The 20,714-nt window shown below is 39.5% G+C and overlaps 2 protein-coding genes across 2 annotated transcripts; one reads left to right on the top strand and one right to left on the bottom strand.

Annotated features, from left to right (window-relative positions):
* Positions 1–808: 808 nt before the first annotated feature.
* LOC110961420 (dual specificity protein phosphatase 26) lies at positions 809–10,094 on the top strand. The gene is made up of 4 exons (XM_022209032.2): positions 809–1,203; positions 1,443–1,626; positions 4,211–4,422; positions 5,557–10,094. The coding sequence occupies exons 2-4, from the start codon at positions 1,448–1,450 to the stop codon at positions 5,766–5,768; spliced, it is 603 nt and encodes a 200-aa protein (XP_022064724.1). The 5' UTR covers positions 809–1,203; positions 1,443–1,447; the 3' UTR covers positions 5,769–10,094.
* A 1,732-nt stretch (positions 10,095–11,826) lies between these two features.
* Positions 11,827–19,997, bottom strand: ppiab (peptidylprolyl isomerase Ab (cyclophilin A)). Its single transcript, XM_022209031.2, has 5 exons — positions 19,837–19,997; positions 16,420–16,450; positions 12,541–12,629; positions 12,266–12,438; positions 11,827–12,194 (listed from the first exon to the last, which is right to left on the bottom strand). Exons 1-5 carry the CDS (start codon positions 19,903–19,905, stop codon positions 12,059–12,061), a joined length of 498 nt encoding a protein of 165 aa, XP_022064723.1. The 5' UTR covers positions 19,906–19,997; the 3' UTR covers positions 11,827–12,058.
* Between the last annotated feature and the right edge of the window lie 717 nt (positions 19,998–20,714).

Genomic DNA, 20,714 nt, shown 5'->3' with positions numbered 1-20,714 from the left:
GTACATCTTACTGAAAAACACCTCCCTTACATTTTCATACACAGGACAGTAAAACACAAAATGAACCTGATTCTCAACTTCACCAAAATTACACAGCAAACAAAATCTTTCCTTCATGAAACCTGATGTTCCTGAGCATAGCTGAGCACACAGGGATCTCTGTCTTTTACTTAAATTATACTTAACATAAGGTTCCACACTGTACCTATCTTTTACAAGACAATAAGTTCGTAACTTTGGTTTATACCAAATATCAACAGACCATTTTTCTCTAAACCTTAGAAACATATTACTCCTCATCTCCTGAATGTCACATAATAACCTATTATGAAAAATAAATGATGAGTTTTTCAAATGGAATAAAGACTTTATCTCGTTTGCCCAGGGGTAAAGATTGGAGATGGGATTTACTATTTTAATAAATGAAATTGACAGTGGCTCAATGTATAAAGGCAATGAAAAGGCAAAATTTCCAAGGGGGTAAATATGTTTTAACGATAGGCAGGTAGATGGACTGTTAAAAAACAAAAACAAAAAACCCAGCTGTGGTCAAACCAGCGATTCTGGGGGGGAAATACACAGATTAAATAGTCACAGTGTCTGAAACCTACAGAAATCAAATATTCATTTTATTTGCTGTCTTAATGTCTTGATAGTGGGGGAGATGAATAAATTCTAGTTCTGTTTCATACTAAATATAAAAGCTAGTCCATTTTTTTTCACCTTATCATAGGAGGCTTGAATATGCTCTCGGCTGCTTCATTTCATCTGATAGATTTTTGAAAATTTTCTGAATGCACTTCCTCCATCTGACCTGCAGATGGAGTCAAACACCGCAAAGACTCAACTGCAGACCTCCATTAACAATAAATATACAAATAAGCTCCATCGCTGGAGCAGAACACACTGGAACATCCCCCTCAGAAGAAGCGGAGGAGCCGTTTGTGGTCCGGGAGAGAACAGCATCCCCCCGGATGTGTCTCTGAAACGGGAGCAGAGTCGAGCTGCGGCTGGAGGAGGACTTGTTGAGAGGATGGAGATGCGGCTGCAGTAGGTGAACATGTCGGCTGGATGCTGAGCAGCAGCATCAGCAGCATCTGGCTCCTCATCCCTCCGTCCTCCACAGCTGATACATGAGGCAACATGGCCGCAGAGCAGAGCACCCTGCACAAACACTGATCCACGGAAGAAACCCCAACACAGGTACATTAAATATACATATATATTTATACTATATACATGGGGAGATGTTGAGGCAAATGCCGTTCGAGTCACAGTTAAAGCTACAGGTTAATATTTCTCACGTAAATAAAATCTAATATTCCAAAGTAAATGCTGTAATTAGAACACACAAATCAAATTTTATTGTATTGTATTCTAACCTCATGTGTGTGTTTTGCTCCAGTGGTTTATGAGAGTCATGTTCCCGTCTGTTTTCCCAGACTAGATGGCGTTCATGTCCAGGTTCTCTCGGTCCCGGAGCAGCTCCAGGTCTCCGAACCGAAAAGATTCGGAACGCGCCTCCCCGATCTTGAGCGTGTCGGAGCTGGAGAGGCTGCTGTACACCGGCAAGACGGCCTGCAACCATGCGGACGAAGTGTGGCCGAGGCTCTACATCGGAGACCAGTGAGTTTACATCATAATAATGTTGATAATAAACTTTATGTCTGAACAAAACTGGGCTAGGAGGTGCTTTACAAAAAATAAAGTGCTGGAAATAACGCATCACAAAAGACACTGTGGGTCATTCAAGGGAAAATCCATAAATACCTCCACTTGATCTCCTCAGAGTCAGCTGGGTTTATATGTGCAGTAACTTCAGTATATTTACTGAAGACCTGCAACAGTTTACCTTCATACTATGAGTATTTTCAGAGTTACAGGTCCTTAAAATGCATAGAGATGGTCTCTTAAATTGCCTTAATTTTTCCAGCATTTTTCAGCATTGCTTCAAAAGTACAGCAGACAGACACATGAATTTTCCACTAAAACTGCAACCAAACCCAGAGTGAAAATCAGTAGTTTTGTGAAGCACCATTTTCTTATAACCAACTTTGAGCATTCATATTATGGGATATACCTATCATAGATCCAACAAAAAAAGCTGCATCAGTTTGTGGCATAGATTCATAAAACATGTATTGCTACTCTGGATGTGTTATCTGTTCTCTGATACCTGACTGGAGAAAACTTAAAAAAAGAGCTGCATTTTGGGTAAACTTTCAAGGGGTCAAACCATCGGGTGTGTTCAGTAGCTGAGGGTTCAAAATGATGAAACAATAACAAGAAAAACACTCCGAGAGCACATAATTACAGTGATGCTGTGTGCTATCTCACAATGATACAGAAATCTTTAACAAATCTGTGGATCCAGACTATAAGCTGCATCACTGACAAAATCTAATCACTTGGTCCTTGTGTCATTTCAGACCTTTTTTTGAAAATTTTATCCAAATTCGTTGGTCCGTTTTTGAGTAATGTTGTGAACAGACAGATAAACAGATGCACAAACCACTGCCAATCGTCACACAACTCCGCCGCAATCCGTGGAGGAGTAAAAATTTAAAAGTATGAAATTTCCACCCGTACGTACTTGGCACTCTGAAAACATTTACAATATGAAGGTAAAACTTTCTATGACTTCTTTAAATATACTAAAGTTACTGTACAAATTCTGAGTGGGTCAGGTGGGAACTATTTTCAGATTTGGTTGATTTTATACAGAAAGACCCTAGACAAAAAAGCACCAATTAAACATTACAGGTGAGTGACATAATAAAGTATCATACAAATGTCAGTCTGTATGTAACATTTACATTTTTAAACTGAGACTCTGACTCAGCTGTTTTGACAGTGACCTTATTCTACAATGTAGGGGTTAAAACCACTTAGTTTGAGCATGGACTGTGGCATTATTACCCCCAGCCAATTCTCTGCTCTGACTGGCTGAGGTGCAGAATAAGAAATCAATAGCTCTGAGATGTAGAGTGGATCCAAACCATTAAAAACATTGATGGCAAACAGACATTAAAACATTAAACATTGGAAGACAATAATAAAAAAAAAGCTGCAGGGTAAAATCCAGTACTCAGAATTTTGCATCAGCTATTTACATGAACATGCTTCCATTAGCTTCCATTGTCTTTACCCTGCTTTATCCTCATTAGGGTCATGGGCGGGGGGGCGGGGGGGGGGGGGATTCATAATATATGGTAAATATCCAATAAGACTTTCGAACAGGCTGTGCTACTTTGTTCTCATGGATATATCAATCAATCAATCAATCAAAGTTTATTTCTATAGCACTTTTCATACAAAAAGTAACACAAAGTGCTTAACAAGTTAAAAACAAACAATAAAAAACAATAAAAAGACAATGCCCCACATCCCTCCCAAATCCTGCCCCACAACATACTTCCTATGAACACACAGACATACACACACAGACAGTCACACAGCCACACACACACACACACACACACACACACACACACACACACACACACACACACACACACACACACACACACACACACACACACACACACACACTTTTATAATAGAAATAATAGTGTCTGTTGGCTGAGAGCAGAAGCACCAGAAAGAGGAAACACCATCTTTGAGAGCCGCCCGCACCCGGGGCAGCAGCAGGCCCCCCAGCAGGCCCAACAGGCCAGCTAGCTCCAGGGCCATAAGGCCTAGGCCCTGCCAAAGCCCCAGATGCAGACGGCTCCCCACTGAGGAAACAATATAGACATGACTCACTCTTCTGTCCTGTTTTGTGTTTTTTGCTGGGGAGGAAACTTCTCTAAATGTGGACCTAGCTTTTATTTTAATTGATTTATAAACCCTTGGACAGTGGACTTCTGTGGAAATTTCTTGAGCAGACATGACACTAGTGTCTTGTTTTCTTTTGTGTGACATATGAGCAACCACCTCCCACCCTCCGCCACGCGCACACACACACACACACACACACACACACACACACACACACACACACACACACACACACACACACACACACACACACACACACACACACACACACCCTAACCAACCATTTTTTCCATAGTGATTCTCTATCTGTGGTTATATTTAATTTTGTTTTCCACATTTCTCTTCACTCCATTACTCTACGTTATTTTTGTCACGTGGAGACATGAAGAACAGTTTGACTGACTGACTGTAAACCTTCCCCTCTCTGAAGAGACATTGCATCAGATCGCCGTGAGCTTGCCAAACTTGGCATCACACACATCCTCAACTGTGCACAGAGCAAGTGGCGCGGAGGAGCCGAGTATTACGCCGGCATGAACATCACCTACCACGGCATCGAAGCCCATGACTCCCCAACATTTGACATGAGTGTCAACTTCTATCCTGCTGCTGAGTTTATCCACAAAGCCCTCACAAGTGGAGGTAAGTCTCAGAATGGACATGACCATTCAAAAGTTTGGGGTCACACAGGCAATTTCATGTTTTCCATGAAAACTCACTTTTATTCATGTGCTAACATATTTGAACAAGGTTTTTCAAATCATTAATCAGCCTTTCAACACCATTAGCTAACACAATGTAGCATTAGCACACAGGAGTGATGGTTGCTGGAAATGTTCCTCTGTACCCCTCTGTAGATATTCCATTATAAATCAGCCATTTCCAGCTAGAATAGTCTTTTGCCACATTAACAATGTCTAGACCGGATTTCTGATTCATTTAATGTTATCTTTATTGACAACAAAACCTGCTTTTCTTTCAAAAAAAGGACATTTCCAAGTGATCCCAAACTTTTGAATGGTAGTGTATGTGTGTTTAACAGAGCGTACTGGGCACAGACCTCCAAAATGTTACTCAAAGAGTCTAAATGATCACAAAGTGATGCAAAACAATCATAAACAGACTTAAAACAAAAATGAAGCAATACAGAACAACACAGAGATGCACAACAACCACAGAGACTCAAAATCACTGCAGAGACTCAAATTAACCAAAAAGTGAACCAGATTCAACCAAAAAGGCTCAGAACAGCCACAGACTCAAAACGGTCACACAATAATGAAAAACAACCAAAAAATTGACTCAAAACAGCCTCAAAGAGACAAAAAATTACCACCAAGAAACTCAAAACAGCAATAAAGTCATTCAGAATGACTACAAAGAGACTCAAAACAACCATTAAGAGACTCAGTTTTACTACACAGGGACGGAAATGGCTAAAAATTAACTAACAAAGAGAAAAAAATATGACCACAAAGATATGTTAGAGATACAAATTGAAAAGCAAAGCTGTGACTTTGTCAATTAAATGTATATCTATTTTTAAGTTATTTTTTGCCTTTATAGAGGACAGTGGAGAGAGAGACAGAAAATGTGGAAAGGATCTGTAGACTCAAACCATGGCCACTGCGTCGGAGACTATAGCCCCTGTTCACGGGTCGATCACTCAAGAAGTTGAACTGCTGGGGCACCCAGTCAGACAAAAATCTAACCTATAACATCTGGAAAACATGTGGTCCAACTCAGATTCAACCTCCTGTTGTCGTGTGTGTGCAGGTAAGGTGCTTGTCCACTGCACTGTGGGCGTGAGCCGCTCAGCCACGCTGGTGCTGGCCTACTTGATGATCAGACAAAACCTTACGCTGGTGGAGGCCATTAAGACGGTGAAAGACCACCGTGGCGTCATCCCCAACCGAGGCTTCCTCCGCCAGCTCAACGGCCTGGACGGCATCCTGAGAGAGAGCCGCAAGACGTCGCCACAGAGCTGAAAACACCCTCAACACACACTAAGCCTGAGGTAGCAGCCAGGTACACTGAGGGAGGTAAAGCATGACACTGCAGCTCTGCAGGGTCGGACTGATACCAGTATCTTCACATTCAGTTTATTGTATCTGTTGAACCCTTGAGCCTCTAAAACAGCAGTAAAGCGGTGAAGACCTGTATTCTTTAAGATAAGAAGGGTACAGTGTCTGTGATGTTGGTGCAAATTCTATACTCATTAAGAATTGAACAGTAATTTGCAACAAATACCAAAGTAACTCGGTCTCGATCACACAACTGATTTCAGTGCTAAATCCAAATTTGTAGCAAGCCCTCTTGGCAGTGCTCAAGGCAACACAGAGAAAAAGGAGAAACTGTATCCCAGAATATCTGGTTCTTTGATACAAAGGCAAATGTACAGGCTTGTGTACATTGCTACGAACCAACCAATCACTGAGCGTAATGTTCAGTCACATGCTACTAGCAGTGGATGGAGGCTAAACGTGGTTTAGGTGTTGAGAAAACTGATAACTACAGTTCAAAACACATCAATGAAACAATGACAGACTCACCCTCATACACATTGATGAGCTGTAAAGCAGCCTAAAAGTTTAGAAACATCCAGTTTAGATGATATTTACCTTCATATCATGTTTCCTGTATGAGTTTCAAGCCCTAAATTATTTTTAATCAAACTTCAGACCATTCCAGTGAAACTTATGAAGACATGAAACCTATTTTTATTGCTGCTGCACAAGTTGGAAAATGTTTCAGATCTCTGCACTAGTATGCAAATCTTGAAGTGATGGGATTTATTAGAAATAGATCAAATGATGACTTCTAATACATAGATTATTTAAAATTATTCTCATTTAATAAAGTTTGAACTGCCTCCTGATGTCATCAGGTAAGTCTTGAAAATTAGTTTGTTGGTCGGGGCAGCAGCTGTGCAAGGTGAAAGCAAAAAGTTCTGAGACTGTGGCTGACTCCAGGTCACTGGACAATAGAAGAGCTGCAAACTCCAGACCAAGGATGGAGCATCAGGTCAGGAGCACCAGGAGCATGATCGCTGTAAATTCATCTGTCATGGTTGGACTGTCAGAGTTCTACTGTAACATCTTTAGAGGTCTGAAGGGGAACATTCGGTGCAAATAACCTGAACTGTGATGTGGTGCCAGATGCACCATGTTGTCAGTCACAGTGCATTAAGTCCAAATGTGTTTTGTGGCCACAGCATCACCATAGATGTTCTCCACCTGCCCGACTGTCCAGATCAGGCTCCCTGCAAATTCTTCCTGTTCCCCAAAATGAAATTCAGCATCATGCTGTATGAATACAGTTTAGGAGATGGAGAGCGTATCACAGATTGTCCTTGACATGTTTACAAGTGCTGCAGGAGCACTGGGAGCAGCCTATTACTGCACCAGTAAAGTAACTTGAAATAAATGGATTTTGAATGTTAGAGGCACAGTCTCAGAACTTTTTGATTGCACTTCATAATGATGACTGCCATTTTTTATTAATCTAATGATCAGTGTTGCAAAACTTCTAACCCTGCTGCTCTTGTTTTCTTATTTAATGGGGATCAGTTCTAGCATTCCTATCTGCCAGCCTGGATTTTCTATGTCAAAACTGATGGACTAAAATGGGTCAGGGTTCTGATCCGTGGGCGTCATGCCTGCCCTGGACCAAAAATGGTCCTGACTGTTTTTTCTAATGAATATGTAGGTTAAATCCATGATATCTACCCTCAGAAAGAGTATTTCTCAGTGATTCTTCCCCGTAGCTTCGGTCATTGCAGGTCTTCCCTCAACTTTTTTACATTCATTAAGTGCCCTGAACAACTCATTCTCTAGTTGTAGCCCAGGTCCAAACCAGCACAGTTATGTAGCCTATAGTATTGTCACAGTCCGTATACAATTACTATCTGTTTGTGAATAGCAACATGCAGTATACAGTACAATTTTTGCTTTCAATTGGGTGTTGAATTAGTTCAATGTGTTGTTTCAATCCAGTGTATTTCAAACGCTCCTTTTGTATTAGACGTGTACTAATCTAAAACTCACACATCTATTCAACATCTTCCAGTCTGGTGAACCACTTCACCGTTACAGTGACTGTTTGCTGTCCAGAGTAGTCGTACTCTAAGTGATAATTTAATATGCCAGCACAACAAGTGTTTAGAGTAGACGTGCAGTGGGAGAGAATACCACAAATGTGCCATTGCAAAAGCTACCAACTGCCTGGATGACAGGAGAGTGCACACATACAGTGTTCAGTGCAAGTCATGCAAAGTCTGCTCTTTTGTCTCAGTGTTAAAAGTGAGGCTTCTGTTCTCATGCTAGTGAAAAACAGTAGAAGATCCAATGCTGAAATTTAAACCAGCTTTTCAAATACCCTCCTGAGTGTTATTATAATGATTACCTCAAGTATCATGTTTGAAATACACTTTTTGTGACTTGTGGTTTTTGTCTGTGTTGTTTTAACACCACCGTGATGATGGGAAGGAATGCAGCAAAATGTAGATAAAAATATGCCTCTGTACAGCCAGTTGAAATGTAAAGGTTCGGTTTGAAATTCTTGGGAAGACATTTATTTTGTTTCCTTAAAAGAGCTGAATGAAACGATTGGTGCCACTCTAGTGTTTAAGTGTGGAGCTGGAGTTAGGAGTCAATTAGCTTAGGTTAGCATAAAGACTGAGAGCAGGAGGATAGAAGCAGCTAGCCAGCCTCTGTCCAAAAAATAAACAAAAAAGTCACAAACAAAATAGGCAATACACTAAATAAAGAGATAAAAATGAAAAACACGCCACAAGTTAATAAAAATTCCATCCTTCCATCCTACACCGCTTAATCCTCATTAGCGTTGGTAGGCTAGTCATGAATTAAAAACATGAAAATCATAAATGAAAAACAAACAAAATAATCAAATTAAAACAAAACGCCACAAGTGAAAATCAAATCAGTCTTTGCTATACTAAGCTAAGCTAAATGCCCCCTGGCTCCATCATCGCACAGACATTAGAGTGGCATTGATCGTCTCATCTGATTCTCAAATGCAAGTAAGTGGACTTCACAAAATATCAAACTAATATTTTATAGTGTGTTTTGCATTGGGGCCTTGGAAAGCAAGGCAGAGCAGCAAACGATCTGGACACAGCTAGTTTAAGGGACATTTGGTTTGCATTGTGTGATAAATAAATACCTATTTGCATCATAGCTGGCTAATTGGGGAGCAACAGTCGATCAGCCCCAATGAGCCACATCTGACTCCTGCATCCTTATACCACAGACTGTATGTAAAGATCCATGACACCACAGTCCTCACAGGCAAGCGTTGCCATTCTGGTGCTGTTAGTTATGGCTAATGAGACCAAACTCCTGTCTTCTAAATGAATAGACAGAGGGTCATAACTGTAAAAACCACCAGTCTAATCTGATTTAAAAAAAAAAAAAAGCACTGTGCAACAACATGACTGGCTGGAGGTTTCCTGGTTTGGGCTGTTAAAAGCAGATGATTGGCCTTTTGGGGGTAGGAGTTGGAAATGTGTAACACAATCACCATCTCTGATGTTACAGAAATCTCCCAAAAATTTCTTCTCTTAACTTGTTCGTATGGAAGGGGCAGGAGCGATACTGCAACCAGCCACCAGGGGGAATAGGGGTATTTTGGCTTCTTATCTGAGCTGTCACTTCATCTATCTTTACATACAGTCAGTGTATTATAAAAAAAAAAAAAAATCAAATCAGCACATTTTGTGTAATATTTAAGTCGAGGTATGAAGTTACTCCCAAAGTCCAGAATCAGCCTGTCAGAAATCCTCTCTTGCCACATTTTGTGTAGGAAAACGGAGTAACATATCATGATGTCCAGCAGAATCTGCCTTTCTTAAGAAGCTTTCCTCAATCTACTCAGTTAAAACACACAGGAGGCACTTCAAAAAATAAAACACTATCCGCGGTCAGCGCCTGTCTAACCATTACGATCTCTACCTTTGCTGTATTGGATCTGTGGGTTTTGTATTCGTAGTTTTATTGTGTCGTGGTGGTTGTCGGTCTCAGTTACCTGTTTATATTCTCGTTACCTGATTGTTTTCTTACAGAGAACTTTCTATAGGAGAACTTGAATTCTTTTGATTTATTTTTGTATCACTCTCTTTGAGGTTCACTGGAGGAGAAACTGGAAAAGGAGATGTTGATGCCTTAATCTGTGTACTTCGAGTTGGTTTTTAGACTTTTGTTTCTATCTTTTTATTGTGAATAATACTGAGCATTGATTACTTTGTTTTGATAACTTCTGTACTTAATTGGAAATAAAAAGAAAAATGTCTCTCAGACATGTTTTACTGTGTTTTCATTCAATCTTGTATGTAATCAGTTCCTTTGAATACTCTGATTCAAATCAGCAAGATGATAGTTTGTGTTGGGCTTCTGAAACAGACAGCGTTGCCTCAAAAGCAATTTAATGACTATTCTCCAACTCTCCATCATATTTCATGTTCTTCATAGTGTTGCTGCAGTTAAATGTTTTTTTTGACACCTGCAAGACTTTACCATTCATGGTATATTGTAAAAAAAAACCTCTGCTAATCTGATCCAAGCTGTTTTATAGTTGGTATCTGCCTGTTGGATACTACATACATTATGCATTGTAAAGTAGCTACAATACCTGGAGGCACCGTCTCTTACTGTTTAATATGGTAGTGGCCCGAGGAGGCAGTGACTCAGGCTATACAGGCAGTTCATGTTGGCAAACAGAGTAATGAGAGGGTTTTATCAATCAGCAGCCCACCATAATAAAGTATTCTGAGATGCTAAATGGCCTCCGTCCAAATTTCAGGCATTTCAGACATGCAAGTGATGAAGAAAATACCAGATACCACAGATACTTCTTTTGCTACAGATACTTACCATCATGTCACTCCATTTCCCATGGTTATCCACAATTCTTTTCTCTTTCATTATGTGCTACTGTCTGTCAGACCCCCCTCTTACCTTTTATCAAACTCCTTGATTCAGTTACCCTTCTGTTCTGTTGTCTTACCCTCTGTCATGGATTAGCAACTAAATTAACCACTATTCACCTTGGCAGTTACATACAGCCCTCTCCCTACCCTTTGATCAATCCTCGGGCATTCCTATAAAATGTGTACCTTTGCAGACCCATATTCTGTGTTGGTAAAGCCACTGTGTTAGCAGAACTATCAATAAGACACACCACTGCAGCAAACTTCAAAGGACCAAGAGTGAAATTTCGTCAACACAAACAATTCTGCATGTGAAAAATGGCCACTTTGCTAAGTTTGTTTGATCAACTAACTGACCATTTATTGGTCGTGCCGTACTTAATGAGAAAATGATTCAAATTTACAACGCCTGTGTGACCACAGACAAAAACAAAGGATCCAGCTGAGGATCGTGATGTCATACACTACCATTCAAAAGTGTGGGGTCACCCAGACGAGTTCATGTTCTCCATGAAAACTCACACTTTTATTCATGTGCTAACATAATTGCACAAGAGTTTTCTAATCATCATTTAGCCTTTCAACACCATTAGCTAACACAATGTAGCATTAGAACACAGGAGTGATGGTTGCTGGAAATGTTCCTCTGTACCCCTATGGAGATATTCCATTAAAGATCAGCCATTTCCAGCTAGAATAGTCATTTACCACATTAAAAATGTCTTGACTGTATTTCTGATTCATTTTTGTTATATTAATTGAAAAAATGCTTCTCTTTCAAAAATAAGGACATTTCTTTGAACTGTAGTGTTGATCAGTTACAAAATGTCTTGATCGACTCTGATCCTGAACTTTAGGATCAGATTATACTGAAGGAGACAGAGCTGATCCTCAGTTCAGATCAACATTTAACTAGTAATAGTATTATCTGGTGAGGACCATGTCATCAGCAGAATTAAAAAAATGAAAACATATTGATGGGTAACAATGAACTTTTTTACAACCAGTGAATTAATCAAAATTTAACATTACGATCATATAACACAAATACTAAAATATAATCATAAGTTTTTTCGAGGTAAAGAGAGGACATGGACATGTTTTATTTACACCATCATCATTTTATTCAGATTTTGTTAACAAATGTGGCCCTTAAAGGACAGATTAGAAGGTACAAAATATTACAGAACAAATGTCAACACAGTAGACAAACATTTTAAAGAGGAGAAAGTGGGTTCACTGGGTGTTTTTTCTAGTGATACTGCTGATACGCTGATGCTTAGAGTTTAACTGGGATGATAAAGGAGAGCAGGTGGACATGAAGGAGACACACTATTTTAGTTCACCACAGTCGGCAATGACAACCTTGGATTTAGGAGTGCCACTCTTTGTGCCTTGCTTCTCTATCGCCTTGACAACATCAGCGCCCTCCACAACGCTGCCAAACACCACGTGTTTCCCGTTGAGCCTGGAGAGCAGAGACCAGATTAGTATGTGAGAGCGACACCTGAAGCTGTTCACGCTCAGAGAGGAGCTCACCAGTCGGTGTCGGCTGTACAGATGAAGAACTGTGATCCGTTAGTGTTGGGCCCTGCGTTGGCCATGGACAGTGTCCCCATGCCCTTGTGCTTCAGCGTGAAGTTCTCATCAGCAAACTTCTCGCCATAGATGGATTTGCCTCCAGTTCCATTGTGGTTGGTGAAGTCTCCTCCCTGAAAGAACAAAAAAGACCTCAAATCCAGTTAGCTCAGCACATGTGGCAATCATAAATAAATCTGAACAGAAACAGGACAAATTCCTTGCCTTAACTGTACCTGGCACATGAAACTAGGGATGACACGATGAAACGTGGAGCCTTTGTAGCCAAAACCTTTCTCTCCGGTGCACAAAGCACGGAAATTTTCTGGAAAACACAGACGATTCCTTATAGATACATGCACCGACTGAAATACAGGAAGACAAACTAGGGCAGACGTCTTTTTAACTTTTTCCCTCTCTACATCTGATCATCAGGCCTTTCCCTCTCCTCCTGTGTACCTGCCATACTGCTTGTTACAGTAATACTGCTAACATGGACTCATTATAAGTCAACAGGCCCCTCAGTACAGGGGTTAGTCTCTAGCAGTTTTTAGTGTCTGTCTCTTCACTTTCCATCTCTTTGTGGTAGTTGTGAGTCTTCTGTGGATGTTTGGTATGTCTGTAGTCTTTTAAGGCCATTTTTAATTTGCCATTTTGTTGCATCTTTTTTGTTGCACCTCTTTTGGTTGTTTTGAGGACGTTTCTATGCAGTAGATGGTTAATTTTCTGTTCCAGATTGCTAGAGGTATCTTTGTAGTTGTTTTGACTCTTCATGTGGCAATACAGTATGTCTTCTTCTATTTTTACTTTGCCAAGGAACCAAGGAAGTATGTGACGATCACCGTTGGTTTGTCCATCTGTTTGTGTGTCCACTTGCAACATTACTTTAAAAACAGACTAACGGATTTCAATTTCATTTTCAGGGAAGGTCAGAAATGACACAAGTGATTAGATTTGGACAGTGATGCAGCTTATAGTCTATATCATTACAAGATAGCGGCACGGCGTCACTGTAACTATGACGACAAGTGAACACTACGTGAGCTGTCTGATGACAATCATGACTGCGATCCTACAACAAATCTACCACTGCGGACTTATCAGGACTTATCCGTCGAAAATCATACAAGGAACAATTGATTAAATTGTGGGTGTATTTCCGGGTTCCACCAATCCCCGCTGCCCGCTGCATATTTAGGTCACACGATTCGGTATCCTTACATAACATACACATGCATAACACACGCCTGTGCTCAGTGCAAGGTCATTTTGTTTCTGGATACAGCTATATTAAATGACCATATTCTATGTTGCCGTGATTTCTGATTATTGATAACTAATAAACAAATGCAGCATTAATAAAGAAAAATGTTGCTGCCAAGGCTGTTGAGCAGCCTTGGTGGAGTACTGCGCTCTCTGAGTGCGTTTCTAGTTCTGGGATATATTGTATCTCTGCAGTTGTGTTGACTCTTTGATTTAATTTTGCATATCCTTGTTATGTTTTCTCTCTGACATCATTTTCCTTGTTGTATAACTTGTGGCTGTTATATATCTCTTTGTGGTTGTTTTGTGTCTCTTTGTGGTTGCTTTGTGTCTCTTCGTGGTTCTTTTGTGTCTCTTTGTGCTTGCTTTGTGTCTCAGGAGTGGTTTTGTGTCTCTGTAGCTATTTTGCATATCACTGCAGTTGTTTTGAGTCTTGTAAGCTGTTTCATGTCTCGTTGAAGTTGCTTTGTGTCTCTTCGTCATCATTTTGTGTGTCATGGTTGTTTTGAGTCTCTTTCTGGTTATTTTCAGTGTCTTTGTAACTGTTTGCATCATCACATTTGAGATGTTTTGCATCTCTTTATGTCTCTTGTGGCTATTTTGTGTCTCTTTGTACTCAATTTTGGGGCTTTTTTGGTTGTTTTGTGCTTCTTAAAATTGTTTTGAGCATAATTTTGTTCCTTTTCAGCCTGTGGTCATTTTGATTATCTTTGCCATTAGTATGTGTCTCTTAATATAGGATTGTTTGAGTGACTGCAGTTTTCCCTTGTTGTGTGTCCTTGTGGTTGTTGTGGGGTGGTTTTGAGCCCCTTTGTGGTTGTTTTGTGTCTCTTTGTGGTGCCTTTTCTGTCTCTTTGTTGTCATATGAGTCACTTTAGTGAATCGTTCTGCATCTTTTTGTGACTCTTTGAGGCTCTGTCATTATTTCGTGCCTCCATATAGTAATTTTCGTCTCATTGTAGTTGCCTTCTAGTCTTTTTGCATCTTGAGCTTTTGCCCTGCAGGCCCATTTAGTAATCCAACCATGGCTGCTGAAGCTGTTCTCCCAACTTTCTCCTTGCAGAGGAGACAAAAGGCACATTTAACTCACAAAAACATTAATTCCGCTCACAGCCTCTCTTGTTATTGTCCATGCTTTAAGACAACTTCTAAACATATGGGAGTCCTTATAAAATTCTAAACAGCTATATCCAATCTTTGGGCATGGCTTAGCAAATATAAAAGTCAAAGAGCTTCACTGCAGCTTTTCCAACAGAAGCTAATATAGCAACCACTGTATGCACAAAAGAAGCATATAGGCCATTAATCCTGCAGTATAATTAGGTCATATAACTAACAATGGCTAAGTAGGACGGAAGCAGTCAGTCAGTAATGAATCACGCCGGTTTGCTTGTTAGAAGAGTTATTAATGTTGTGAGACAGAGCAGTCAGAGCTGGCCACCGCTTGTTTAGAGCTGCCAGGAGATTTCAAGACAATAAGACTTATTTTCCTTTGTCTTCTCCTTCTTATTAATCACAGCAGCTCCTCACTGTTCACCCTCACATGGAGCTCAGCCTCATTATTAAGACTTGCTTCATCAGCATGTTGTGTTCACACTCTGCATCACCCACAGCCTCGACCCATATTTAGAGCAAATACTGCTGAAGACGAATGGGGACGCGCATTTTTCCCTACCAAACATACATACATTTTTGGTGTGGAGAAAATAAAGGCCTGGGGTCTGTTTCACAAAGCAGGTTCAACAAACTCTGAGTGTAACCCTGAACTACTCTGAGATAGGAAACTCTGAGTTTCTGGTTCCAGAACAGCTGATTAGATTTGGTTTTGTCTGCGTTTTTCACCCTACTTGAATTGGAAATCTTAATGCGCTTATATGGCGAGTTTGAACATGTTTTTAGAAAGAAGTGCAACACCGCTGCAGCTGCAAAAGAGAGAAGGACGGTGTGGGAGAACATTGTTGCCTGGGTCAATGCGGAAGTTTAAATGTCTTTGCAATCATAATAATATTACAGGGAAAAACTGTTTGAATGGTAGCCTGTTAGGTTATTTCATTTAGGTGCAATCCTGCAGGGGAGAAGTGCACATCGCAGCAGCTAAAGATGAAATACAAGAACAATAGCTGGGAAATTCTAAAAGAAAAGAAAATTAGAAATCTCTGTCTGAGGTTGCAGCACAATGTCATTAACAGAATACGATTTAAAATTAATTGAACAGATGTGTCTACATCATTCACCTGCAATCCTGTGGAACTCCTCCTTGATGCTCTGACAGGTTTATGTCCAGGAAAACCACAAAGATGGGTAAGTCATTTCAGGGCCAGGGACACTTTTCTGACCGTGATCCATACAGTTGTCTCACTGAAGTGCTCTGCATCTCTGACATTATACAAAAAACTTCCATTTCATAATTGTCCGTGCAGTAATGCTGCTCCTTCATCCACTGGATCGTTAATGAAAGGACATGCTATTTAGACAGAAGGCAGAACTAGGCTACGTCAAAACTCACCTGCTGCCTGAATGAATGAGGAAATCAAATAGCGTGTGTGACTGAAAGAGGGCTAGGACAGAGAGAAACTCCAGGTTTACTGAGAAAAATCTGGTCCCGACCAGGTTAGGTTCATAGACTCTGTTACTACGGTAACTGACCAAGAGCTTAAGTTACCTCTCTGTGTCAAACAGGCTAGAATTACCCCTCTGTCTCTGGTTTTATTTACCTCCCTTTTTGAAACGGAAAACTCAGGGTTTCATTCACTTCAGGGTTAACAGACTCAGAGTTTTCACTAAACCTGCTTTGTGAAACGGACCCCTGAGCAGGTCTGGCAGCAATGCGCTTTATTTTCTGGCTTACCTACCTGCAGTCTTTGGGACAACATCAGCCCGGAGCTGTAAAAAACAGATTTCAGTTAGTGGTTGCGGCTGTAGCATCATTTTCAGTATTGATTTTTAACACTTGTTTTTCAGCAAATCAATACCAAAAAGGAAAAAAATTGAATATTGTCCAATACAACGTATACAAATATGTTTAACGTAAATATGTTCAATGAAGTGGTAATTTGCTGTCACAAATGTCATGGAAAAGCAAGAAAACTTCACATCTGAACAGCTGACAACAGATATTGCATGGTGTTTTTGCCCGGAAATGGTTTAAAATCCCTTCAGTGTTTAGTGAAACAAGGAAACCATTGATGCCTTATTTACAATGCAGCCAAGATGTAGGCATACGAGTAAGAAACTTGGAAAACAATGGCAATAAAAATATTTAGTAGAATAATAGAAAACTGTCATGAACTAGGGCATTTTAGAACCCATGAAGCAGGCAGCAGACCAGCATGTGAATTGATAATGATTTAATAAGAAAAATATACATCAAACAAAGGTGCTCAACGAATAGGCAGAGAAAATAACAGGATGAGGAAAAACTAACTAAGGGCGACGGCCAAGTGCCGTGAATAAATCTAAACTAAACTAAAGAGTGGAGAAAGGAGGCACAGGGAAATAGAATGGGAGAAACTAAACTGAACAAAACTAAAGGCGGACCAGACGGCCGAGGAAAACACTATAAATAAAACTAAACTAATCGGTAAAACTCATGACTGTCCGGGGAAATCAGAGGACGAGGTGGAAGACTGAGTTGAAGGAGCCGATGGTGTAGATGTGACAAAGACAGAGGAAGCAGACAGGTAATCCACGTGAGGGACAGAGTCCAGGGAGCAGGGGGACAGACAGTGTAATCCAGAAAGAGAGCGGAAGAGTCCAGACAACGGCATGTGTGAAGTGCAGAGCAAGATGAAACAAAGAACGGGGTGCGGCGTGTGGAATGAGTCAATAATCCAGCAAGGAACTAAGGCAAGAGCCAGGCTTTTAAGCAGCGCTGATTGTTCATTCATGCCAGCTGTCCTTCCAGCACAGCCACTTGTGATTAGTCTGATGAGCCCGCACACAGGAGTTTGAAGGGCGTGACAGAAAACCATCTGAAACAAACTAGTCAGGTAAAACAAGAACAGCTGGACAATAAGATTAACTAATAAAACCTTGTCTCATAAAACGATGTGATTGTTCTGCAGGTCATTCCAGGTTGCAGATGCAGTAAAAACAGCCACCATAAAATTTTGATATATTTTTTTTTATTTGTATTTTTTTTACAGTGTGTGTGTGTGTGTGTGTGTGTGTGTTTTAACCTGTTCTGAAAAATCAATAAAAAGAAAGTTAAAAAAAACAAAACAAAACAAAAACTGCCAACACAAAGTTATCTAATCATTTGAGTGTTTGGTCAAAGTCTACTTTAAAATGATTTCCTCTGCACAGAATTTATTTTTCTTATTTTACTGTTTCTCTGTATTTTTAAAATACATGAAAATATTTAGAATATTATATAAATAGAGTGGGAATTTACAGCCATAAAAAAAAGTGAATAATAATAATAATAATAATAATAATAATAATAATAATAATGAAGGTCTATCAGATTTTTAAGACTTTTATATACAGTTACATGTAAAAACTATGATACTGGATTTGTTCTTAAATGAACACTTCACTGTTTCATTCAAGGTAATGAAAAGGTATTTTTCTAGATGGACACAGCTTTTTAGCAAGATTTTAATGTAAACTTACAAAAATGTTTTAACAAAATTCTATAATTAAACCCGACAAATATCATTATTTTTGTTTTGCATGATTATTTTTTAATGTTAGATTACTATACCTAATTTAAAGGTAATTTACTTATTTTTACACATGTAAAAAACTTTCAGTAAACCTTAAAAATAATACATACAATCTTGTGTCAAATGAAGTTTTGGAAATTGCATTTTAATTTAGTAAAATGGCTGTATTTTGATGGATAGAATAGTTTCTGTCATTTTGTGGTATCTTGTAAAAGTAAGAATGTTTTGAACAGATTTTTTTCTGAGTTCACTAATCAATTAATTGACAAGGGTTTCAACTCTAACTGTTTCTTTTATTTGAGAAAGAATATCAAATCTGACTTAACGCTGAAAAATGGAGATTGTCAAATTCACAAGATTTTTATGTGAAGTTACATATAATCTCCATTTACCAGCATATTGTTGTAATTATGAAAAATAACAGAAAAAAAGACACCACCAGACAAAAGTTTGGACACACGTTCCCATTTAATAGTTTATATTTAATTTTTTTCTACACTGTAGATTAATACTGAAGATATCAAAACTCTAAAAGAATAAATATGGAATTATTATTATTATTATTATTAATCTTCAGTATTAATCTACAATGTAGAAAATAATACAAATAAATAAAAAGCACTGACTGAGAAGGTGTGTTCAGACTTAACTTTATATTTTTAGGTATTATATTTACACATTATTTATTTATTTTTAAAATAGAGATCTGACAAATATGCACGATTCGTATCAACAGTCACCTGCTGGTAATCTTATTGCACTTCATATGAACTAGATTCTTGGAATTAAAAATTTAATTACTAGTTTCACAAAAGTATTTTGACTTTTTTTTACAAGATTTTTATTCACATAAAATTATACATTATTACAAAACTACTTTTTACACAAAAAATCTTGAAAAACCCACCTAGTAACAGCACTTTAATGCAGTATTATACTAAACCACGTTTATTGGTAATTTCAAGGTTTTTCCACATCCCTCATTAAACACGAAAAGCCAAAGTAATGCAATGTGGCTGCATAGGTCAAGACATTTTATATAACTCCTATTATTTTACAGTATTTGTACAAGATTTTGTAGATTAAATTGTCTGTATACTTGTTAATATCGTCTGATAAATACTACAAAACAATAATAACACATGATCTCACGTTAAATTCAGTCTTGACACTTGAGACAATGATTTTCTGTTATTATATTTGTTTGAAGTTGTTTTTTCACATTGAAAAAGACATATTTGCAAGTGTGTTGAGTAATGAATTAGGTGTAACTGTGTTGCTTTTTGCAGAAATGTATGCAGCTCCATGACCTGCACACTCCAGCTGCAGTCCTGCTGCTGCTGCTGGGCGTTTCCTGCAGCTCACAGCCTGATCATTTCGGAAGAGTTTTTATCTGATTCGCTTGCTTTTCTGGACATTCACACAGTTAATTGTACTATATTGTGATGAAATACACTCTGGGGTATACAATCTGACAAAATGGAAGACTGGAAGCTGCAGGAGAGAAGTTGACGCACTGCAACATGTCGGTCAGGCGTTTAAAAACTGTAACCCTAAATGGGACTAAAAGTGAGGCTAGAGACGTGAAAATGCTCCTCTTACCTCCATGATAATCCTGCCGGTGCGAGCTCCATCTATGGTGATGTCAAAGAACACTCTGGGGTTTCCCATGGTGGTGTCAGTGCGCCCAGGCTGTGATGAGGAGACGCTCAGTGAATCCTGACGACGCGTCAGCTTCACTCCGGCTTTCCAGCTCCGTGTTTATAAAGCTGCTGCAGCGATGAGGTCAAAGACGCACTCAGCCAATCACAGCGCAGACACTCTGACAGGCTCCGCAACAGACTAATGACAAGTAAGATGGGCGGGGCGAACGAGCTGGTCTCCTCGGCAACCAGCGAGGGCGGAGCAGAGAGGAGAGGCGCTGTGACGAGTCTATGGTGATGCCCATAGACTGTATATAAAGATGGACATAGCGCCTGGCTCCAAAAATGAAGCCTATCCAGAAGTGTCAAAAACTTGCAATATCACACCGTCCACCAGGGGTTGGCTCCAAAAAGCTCTGGCTCCATAGACCCCAATTCTACATGGAAAAAACTAAAATTTGATAGACTGCTTTTCTATGGCTCAGAATTTGTTTCTGTTAGCTGTTATGGTCAAAACGAGAGATTAGGTGGCTAATCTTGAAATAAATCAATACTGAATATTATATAAAGTGTTAAAGTTTTGCGGAGCAATGGGGCGGGGCTACTTGATTGACAGTCTGATCTGGAATGATTGACAGATCCTATGGAGGAGGCAGCCAGGACGCTCATTCACCATAAACTCTGTTGTCGTTTGTTGTTGGTTTAAATGTATGCCTGCATCCAGGGCCGGATTGGGAGTCAAATTCGCCCCAGGACTTTTTTGGACCAGACCAGCCCATCTGTGCAATCGAGCAAAAATTATTTAATAAATACCAGCGCACCGGCCCAGATTTGGAC

The sequence above is a fragment of the Acanthochromis polyacanthus genome, chromosome 18 (assembly GCF_021347895.1).
Source record: "Acanthochromis polyacanthus isolate Apoly-LR-REF ecotype Palm Island chromosome 18, KAUST_Apoly_ChrSc, whole genome shotgun sequence".
In the NCBI taxonomy this organism is placed as follows: domain Eukaryota; kingdom Metazoa; phylum Chordata; class Actinopteri; family Pomacentridae; genus Acanthochromis; species Acanthochromis polyacanthus.
Note: the sequence above shows the minus strand (reverse complement) of the source record. Positions and strands in the feature narration are given on the sequence as shown.